At 42.6% G+C, this 9217-nt stretch overlaps 1 protein-coding gene across 1 annotated transcript; it reads left to right on the top strand.

Moving 5' to 3' along the window:
* The first annotated feature begins 3948 nt into the window (after positions 1-3948).
* LOC110958474 (uncharacterized) lies at positions 3949-9072 on the top strand. Its single transcript, XM_022205033.2, has 5 exons — positions 3949-4534; positions 6228-6422; positions 7259-7406; positions 8040-8195; positions 8281-9072. The coding sequence occupies exons 1-5, from the start codon at positions 4456-4458 to the stop codon at positions 8621-8623; spliced, it is 921 nt and encodes a 306-aa protein (XP_022060725.1). The 5' UTR covers positions 3949-4455; the 3' UTR covers positions 8624-9072.
* The last annotated feature ends 145 nt before the right edge of the window (positions 9073-9217 follow it).

The raw sequence follows: 9217 nt of genomic DNA, 5'->3' as shown, positions 1-9217 counted from the left end.
AAGCTCTGCCTTCCAGTCTACTTCTGGAAACTCTGGAAAACACAAGTAACCTGAAATCTGAGAGTGGAGGGCTCTGTTGGGACAATGTGGTACAATAAATGTTTTTAAGAAACTATGGAGCTTTCTATGTGAAAACAAGGATATTAAATTTTATTGTTGATTTTACGGAGTGTCAATGAAAAGAAGCTACCATTAGAGAAATATTTGTCTCCTGCTGGTTTCTGTCAGAACTCTGCTGGAGGTTTTTCAAAAGGTTATTAAGTCATCATGAATAAGAAGTTAGAAATGCATGGACAAGCTTTCCAGCCTCACTCTGAGACACGATGTTCCTAATTTTGACAATATTGCGACATCTTTCACGCTCTGTTTGGGCCAAGCCACTTTATCCACTACTCTCTAATCTTTGGTTCTTTGTCTTGAGCACTGTAGTTCTCCCCAGCTGTTCTGTCTCCATCGATGCCTCAGTGGGAATCGTTCCACCAATCGTTGCACCAGTCGTATTGACTCTGCTTGGCACACATTGATGTCCAAGCACTTGTAGAACCTGCAGGATGGCTGACACAATAAAAGTGCGGTAATTCCCTTACTATGTTCTGTGGTTTCCTTGACTTTCCCCCTCTGCGTATGTCTCTTGTGTTTCTTTCAGTTCTCTAGGAAAAGATCTGTATTTCAGGGTTCAGGGGAACGAGGGAGCTAGGATGTGCAAGGATGTGTTTTGCATGAAAGTTTTGCAGCAATTTAGTATAATAGCCGTCAGGTCACTCCTACCTCAATATGAAGGCTAAATGAAAGTATTAATTATTTACAGTATTTAAATTTTTATCCAGTCGTAGGATTGAAATGTTGTCATCTACCATTTTGATCCAGACTGAACTGGAACGACTGGATGAGATCATGTGCACTCTTGTTGCCTTTATGTGTCAACAGCACAAACACAATTCAATATAAGCCTTCTGTTTCCATTCTACAATTAGTGCTTGCTTAATCTCAAAGGTCTGTTTTAGTAGTCCCTGTAATGTTTACCGCTTCAAGCATTAGCTCAAAACTAGTCCCTGGCTGGGTATAAAACAGTGTACTATATAAGCGTATAGCTTTTATGTCTGATTGACTGAATTGCCCCAGCAGCACTGTATCTGTGAGATGCAATGCATCTCTGAATATATAACATGTCTTACAAGCTGTACACGTCTGAGGTAGCTCTGCGGCGAAGAAATGCCTGATCCACTCAATTTCCTCCGAAAGTCTCATTCTTCTTACCTGCCACCCGTTTCCTAACTCCTCTCCCTCCTATTTCTCTCTCTCTCTCTCTGCGACTGTATGCAGGTACAGATTTATGGAGCAGCCCAGTCGCTGATGGCCACAGTCCATCCTAAAAAAAGTGATTTGTTCAGAGGTTACAGACACAGACGACAGCAGGAGAAGCATTAATGATGCCATGGGCAGATCATCACCGTGTGAGAGAGAGAGAAAGAGAGAAAGTCCGCGTCCTTTTAGATGTGGCTTCTATTCAGATGACATCTCTCAGCAGTGCAGAGACACAGGTCATCATTAATGAGACCCTGATATTAACAATAAATGGTTTCTAAAGAAAGGTTTGTGTTTTAGTTATTCAAAATACAGCTTGTTATGCTGTTTTGTTTGTCTGATGACTCATACTTGTGACAATAATCCTTTATGGGTTTTATTTGCATATCAGAAACCTCTCAACAAAGCCACTCATTTCGCGGGTAGAAAAAGCGGTAATTGCGTCTTGCTGGTGCTGACCAACCGAGCAGTTGCCATTAAAATCTCACTGGATACTTGTTTTATCACTTTAGGAGCTAATGAAGGACAGTTGGAGAGGGCACCTTCAGTCTCCTCTGCCCAGACCTCCAGCCATATGTGGCCTGGTTTGTGCAGCAGTGTTGATGGGGCTTCTGGCAGAGTGAGATGGTTCCCCCTCTGTTCTACTTAATTACCTGTGTGATGGAGTGGTTGGCCCGCAGCAGGGCCGCTGTGCCACACTGTGTCAGGGGGCAGGACGGACACGCTGGGCTGACCAGTCTCACCTGCCTCACCTTTCTCTGTCTGCCTTGTCACATCAGATTAATAATAAAATAGCAACAGCCCAAGATGTTTTTTACTTTCTGTCAAGTCAATCTTTCCTTGTCTGATTTAGCTGGTCTCTTTTATGCCTCTTTTTTATATTTTTTTCAAAAGCTGCTTTCATATAAGACACTTAAACATGTGATAATGGTAAGCTTGGTAAGCAAAATAGTCAGTTTCAGCTTTATTCCTTTTTAATATAGGGAAAGAGCTATTACTGACTGGCCCGAGCTTCATTAGCTGGTTGTTTATTGGACTGCACAGAGTACAGAGAACACAAGCCTGGGTGGAAAATAAAGTAAAAGGCACTGAGAGTCCAAACTGTACCCACTGAGTCTGTGCCAAAACACATTAACTGTTGCTGTAGCAACCGTCTCCAAATCAGAAGAATATTCAAACACTTTAAGCAGGCTAATTTCTCAAACTGTCCCCATCCACTGTGTCACTGTCTTCTTCCTCCTCGTCACCCTCCTCTGAAAATAAAATATTCTTCAATTCTGAATTCCTAGAAGTAGCTGTTACAGCTGTGGACACTCAGCAGTCGATATAATTTAATAAGAAGTTTATTCAAGGGGCAGGTGCACATGCAGGGATTTTGCTTGCTTTTAGCCATATCTTTATTTAAATTCCAGACATCACTCATAGAGACAAACACTATAGCTGTGACATTGAAAGCTGATCTCCAGCCTCTCTTCCAGAGCTGCGCTGAAATTTTAGGAGACTTGTTTCCGTCTCCATTCGGAGAGCTAAGTGGAGATAATGAGGACCTTAGACTCCGTAACCTGGTGAGTTTTCAGAGAGTTTGCTAACGAACTGTGTCACTTCATAACACCTTTCATTAGCGATGACAGTGTATTCGTGAATGATGAGGCAACCTGCTGTTGGAACAAAGACTCCCAGAGTGTCTGAGGAGGTGTGTGGGGGTTTGCTCAGGTGAACAGGGCTGCGCCTGTGGAGACACTTATCACCCACAGCAGAAACAGTCTCATGCATGCTCAGAATTCACAATGACATGAGGCTGGCTTGCAGTTAGAAGAAGAGAACAGTTCTGCTTTCAAATGCAAATGCAAATTGAAAACAGGAACTTCCATATAGTCTGCGTAGAGTTTGTGTTGCATGATGTTATGTGAATATACACATAATGAGTGGCTGTGGGGGTAATGAGTGTACAGGTAGATTTTTCCACACTTTGTTTCATATAAATCTGTTTATTATTGCATTACATTTCGGTTAGACAACTAATTATCTAATGAAGCTCTCGTAAGAGTTGCTTGTTTCTTCTTATGCAAACATGTTGATGTTGAGTGGCTGAAAGCTGTCATAGAGAAACTATTTGTGCAAACCATTGTTCCAGAACAATAGTTTGGACGATGACCACAAACCTAACTGAGATACAGCCAGAAACAGAAAGAGAAGTGAAAGAATTTTGCTTCTCGTGTAGTCAGTCTGAAGCATGGTGACATTAAGAATACGTTATTGTGGCTATTTGTGGAGAAACTGGAGTTTTGACATTCCAGTGTCAATGAAAAGTGTTATGACGCAGAAACAGCAGTGACTGGCTCTGCTGCAACATCACATCTCTTTTTACACCTTTGTCATCCAGTTACTTCATATTTTTCACACTCTCACATTTGACACTACCATTTAAATAAAACTACAGGGTGATGGCCAAAATGTTCAAATCAATCCTGTCGAGGCTCCCAAACAGACCAGTTAAAAGTCTCTCTCTGAACAGAAATCTATGAAATCACTGTTAATGCATATCAAAACCTGATTTGTATGTGTAGGTGTTGAAGCTGAAGCTGTGCATGGTAAACAGAACCATGGACCTCTTAATGACTTAAGAGTTCATTCAAATCTAACGTACGTCACTCAACGTGTGTGTTTTGCTCATTTCAACCCTGTTTCAACTGCCACATCCTGATAGGCTCCACCAGTGCAGCGGTGTGACATCCTGCCCACTAAGAGCGGCTTATTGCTGCCGTAGTTGCCTACTCATCGCTGTCCTGCTCACAACTGACACTCAACTTGACCTGATGTAATCCTCAAAGTCATTTTTGCTTCGGACGACAAGGTCTCGACTCATCACTTCATCTCCGCGCGTCCTCTGGAGCGCTCACCTACAGCGCGCCCAGAAGAAGTGAGCGTTGCGGCGAGAAGGCGTCTGTGGGAGGACTCCGCGAACGACAAGCTGCTCACTGCGAGGTAGAGAGAGGCGATAAAGCCCGCAAAGAAGAGAAGCTCAAGCGACGAAGCACCGGTTTGTTTACCCCGAGCCCACGGAGGAGCGCCGCTGCGGCTGTTGAGCTTTTACGCATAAGTGAAAAAGAGCGAAGTGGTCCTTACCGGGGGCGCCTGTCTGTCACCAACATGTCCGCGGCAACAGCTTCCATAGCAGATGTGTCCAGAACTGATTTTAAAAACAGAGACGACAGCCGGAGAAACTCAGGTGAGACAGATGGAGCAGAAATGGTGTCTAATTCATACGAGGCCAACGTGAAGAGTGCGTAGGAGCTTTGGTTTTGGGCACCTCGTACTTGAAGTTGACCATCTTGGCCCCTAAAATATCACTGCAACATTTTTGGAGATTTAACGCGTGTGAGAGTGTGCGTGTGAGAGAGAAAGAGAGACAGAGAGAGAAGGAGCGTAATGGTAGACTTTCAACTGCGTTGTAGGATTAATAGCAACTGTGATGCATCGTTAGATTGTCTTTATTGTAGGTGCGTGAAATATTAATTGCAATAACAAACACGTTATATATTCAGATAGATAGATAGAGATATATATTTTAAAGCAAACTTGCATATGTTGGATTGATGTCTGGATTAGTGGATAGTTGGTTCTCTAGATCTTGTGGTTTAAGAAAGAAAGAAAGAAAGAAAGAAAGAAAGAAAGAGAGGAAAAAGGAAGTGAAATGTAGGTTTAACGTCAGAAACTCTTGCCCAGGCACAGCTGGACACCTCACACACGCGCACACGCCGCCACAAACACACAGTTACATAAAAGTGATGTTCTCTGCTTGTTCGTACTGTGCGTGTGCGTGCATGTCCTTGTGTTACATAAACGTGAATATGGTGAGATAATGCTAATGGCCTTCATGGGAGTATTTATCCCAGTTGAGTCTGGCCCAGTGCCACTGCAAAATCTGTTCAGAGGAGGGAAAATGTGCATGTTCTCGATGTAGTGTCATCTTTTGTGCCTTTCTGAATGTTAATCTGTGTGTCAGTGAAACCCGGAAGTTTTGATATAGTTTGAGGCCCCTTGTGGAGATAAAAATGCACCATGCCTTTCCCAGAAGTGCACACCCTCAATGAGGTTCTTTTCCAGTTTCCTACATTTATAAATATAAAGTGGAAACTGCCAAATAACTCCTTTGTCACAAGTTTGTTGTGTTCAGTTAAGAAGAAAATTGCAGAAGCAGGTTCCTCTGAGTAAACAAGCTGGTTTTCACTTTTCCTAGATGTGATCGCAATATCCTTCCCAGCTTTGTTGGAAATCACCGAATTGAAGTCATTGTGTTTATTTGCTTCCCAGCAGCTTGTTTCATGATGAAGTCACACTCCTATGCTGTAGGCTCATCATGTCAGACTGCTGCTGCACTGAGCAGACACAGTGAGAGTCCTCCCTTCCTGTAATATGCCGAGCGCCGTGCTGCTATGTATGATGACTAGTTGTTTAGCATGGCTCCAGACGGCTCGTGTGTTTCCACCAACCTCTGCGGCCTTTTGTTTAATGATTTATCACATTTCCTGCTTTGATACCGTTAGAATTTGATGCAGCTCGGCACCCGGCTGTCACAGGGGTGTTGTGTTTTGTCACAGAGGTTCAGTGCTGATAGCTGTCCCGTTCCACACTGAATCTCATCTGCAGTGCTCCCTGTTTTTGTGTGTTTTTGATTGTTTTTTTTGCTCATACCCTGAACTGTTGCTGTGCACCTTATGAATTCTGAGTTGTCGGATCATTTCTATGAATACAAATTTTCTTTTGAAGATGCATGAATTATACATGTACCCAAACTTTGAGTGAACTTTTACGTGATTAATGCATATTTAACATCTGCAGCATAATTGAGTCCAAACAACTTTGTTTGTTGTGCACCGTTTCTATATTACCATCAAGTGACTGCCTGCTCTCTGCTTCAGGTCATCGTCTGACTCAGTGCACACCCATCCCTCTTCCGGACCTGGGCACCCAAAAGATCATCCAGGGCAATGGTACTAATGTGGGCACAGTGATTTCCCTACAGTGTCCAGCCACACACAGACTGGTGGGCAGTGAGGTGAAATGCGTCATGGACACCAACAGCACCCACTGGGTTGGGGAGACCTACTGCAAACGTAAGTAGAAACGAAGAACAGGAATTTAAAAAATGACAGTTAATATAGAAAAAATTGTGCTTATTTGTCAGCAGCTTCTATCTAGGCACAAACCACCTCTTAAATCTACTTGTTCATTCATTTTATCATCAGAATGTGTACGTTCGGATTAAAAATTGCAGGTAATTTTACTAGGAGAATTGCAGAGGCTGCAAAACTTTCCGCTGGACCGTCTGTCAGCTCATTATTCTGAAAAGATGGAATATATATTGAACATTATGTAACAGGATTGTGGCTGTGGGCAAAGTTACATGAAGACAATTAAAGTAGTATTTGGCTGGCAATAATTACTACTTTAAATTGCGTGGGAACACACTTGAGAGAAAATAATTTGCTGCTTGTGGCTAAAGCTCATTAAAGGATAATATTAATGCTAATATATGTGGAGAGGAATAATCTCAAGCAGGTGCACAGTCAGTCAGTTTTTTGCTCAATAAGTGGGAAAAGTGATGGCAGAATTTTAGTTTCTGAATCAATCATCATGGGAGAGAAGAAGCTGTCTGATGTGGGAGCGAAAGAAATGAAAAATTGAATTTATATTTTATTGTCCTTGCCATGATGACTTTGTTACAAAATGGCTTTTTCATTTCTGCCAATATCTTTTGGATAATGACAGCAAAGGAGTTGTGATACATTTGATCGGTTTATGCAGCCGACACTATCTGCAAACGTGGTGTTTAAGGCTGATTAGAAAAAAGTTATACACAGATTGGGCAGCAAGATAAAAGAAGTTGTCTAATGTGCTGAGTGCATGACTTGAAAATAAATTCAAGCTCTCTTCTTTGGTCACGCTCCAGCTATGTCTGCCTACGGGGACTACGGTTTCCGTGTGGCTGTCCTGGCATCCATCGTGAGCTCAGCTATAATCTTTTTCATGTCTGTGGCCTTCATCACCTGCTGTTTGCTCGACTGCATCAAAGAGGACAAAAGGAAAAAGCAGGAGGGGTGAGTAGTGGAACAAAAAGTACCACTAGCAGAATTGAGAGGTACTCAAGGTCCATCAATTAAAATTCTATGCAAGTTAATGTGCATAAGAATTATTGGCAAAATACAAGGACAAATATTCACTGCATTGCACAAAAAATAATGAATTGTTTATACGATTGCATCATAGTAGAAGCTGAGGCTGAGATGGAGCTAGTTTTAAATTTGTGTGCTAAGCCAAAGGAGAGCAACATAAATTCAATTGGCCACAACATGATTTATAGTTCTGTTTCATAAATTCCAGTTTTTTTTAAATGTCTTCAATGTCTTAAATTTTTTCAACACAAAACAACATGACAAGAGGCCAGAGCTAGACACTGTTTTTTGTCAAGGATGACAAGCCAAGAAGGTGCAACTAGTTCAAACTTTAAAAATGTGTCATATTTTATAAGCCTATCAAGTACTTCCATTTCTCACTGAAACTGAGTGAAATAAAAGTATAAAGTACCTCAAAGGAGAATACAAGCATTTAAAAACTGGACTTAACTACTGTAAGTCAATAAATGTACTCAGGTACTTTCACTTGAGGCAAAGTGTTAGATAAGTTGCTTTCTGTTCTCAAACTTGGATACTAACATGCAGATTTTAATTCAGAGAGTCAGATTACTGGCAATGGGAGGAGCAGGCCCAGCATCACGAGAGCAGGTCTCGTTATGGCCGAAACAACAACAACAACAACGCCCAGGAGAAGCCGCTTTCTCTGTGGCACAGTGGTAACCCAGCCCTGTGTGACAACACGCGACCCTGCAGGTGAGAGGTGGCCTGAATGCTCAAAACAGGACAAAACATTCAAACTAACCTGTAGAATAACACATCTCTATCTTTCTCCTCACAGATGTCAGCAGCAGTACGCCTACGGTCCTGCCTGCACCTTCACCTCCGCTCCTCCACTCGCCCCTCTTCCTGGATGCGACTATGACCAGCCTCTCTTAGCCCAAAACACAGAGTCTGGTCCACCTCAGTACCCCGGACCTCCACTGTCCCCCCGTGAGACCTCGAGCTCAGGCCTGGTCCAGATCTCAGCTGTGGGATCTGGTTTGATGTTGCAGTGTGGAGAACGTCAGAGCACTTTATCAGGAGGGAACCCATCTGCCACTGATGAGTCCAGCATGAGGAACATGAACGCAAACAGGAATGGGAATCTCAAAGAGTTTTCCATAAGGATTATATCAGTGTGAGGACACACAGGACGTGAATAGCTTCAGTTAAGACCCTGTTTACTGGACAGATCTGTACAACATTGTTGACTGTTGATCTAGACTGTCTCCATTGTTAAAATGATGCAGTGCTACACAGTGTAAAGGCTCCACAGACAAACTGATCCGACAGACTTACTGTATGTGCCTTTTGTAAACTGTGATGCCGCACTGCCCTCTGTCTGAACAGGGGAGCCATTACACTTTCAGGACGCCAGCCTTGATGTGGATGACGACCCCTCGTAAGTCAGAGGTCAAGAGAGTTGTGCTGTCGAGGTTGTTACACTTGTATAGTTTACAATACGCTGTGGACAGTCGAGGACGTTGTCTGATATTCCAATTTTGCTTGACAAGCAGAGCAGCTGGAAAACATTGACCAACATGTAAATATTAACTTTAAGGAATCTAAATAAAGGACAGAGTTCTACAAATGATGAGTGATGTGTTGAAGCAGTAACAGTTCAACAGTGTACCGTAAAACGGGGCTATAAGGGACAGCGGGGTAATAAGGGACACTTTTCCGGAAAAAGTTTTAAATGTAATTCTGCGGTTTTTACCTGGATTTCTTTAAGAATT

This window comes from Acanthochromis polyacanthus, chromosome 6 (genome assembly GCF_021347895.1).
Source record: "Acanthochromis polyacanthus isolate Apoly-LR-REF ecotype Palm Island chromosome 6, KAUST_Apoly_ChrSc, whole genome shotgun sequence".
Lineage (NCBI taxonomy): Eukaryota > Metazoa > Chordata > Actinopteri > Pomacentridae > Acanthochromis > Acanthochromis polyacanthus.
The sequence above is the reverse complement of the archived record's forward strand: the minus strand, read 5'-3'. Positions and strand labels throughout refer to the sequence as shown.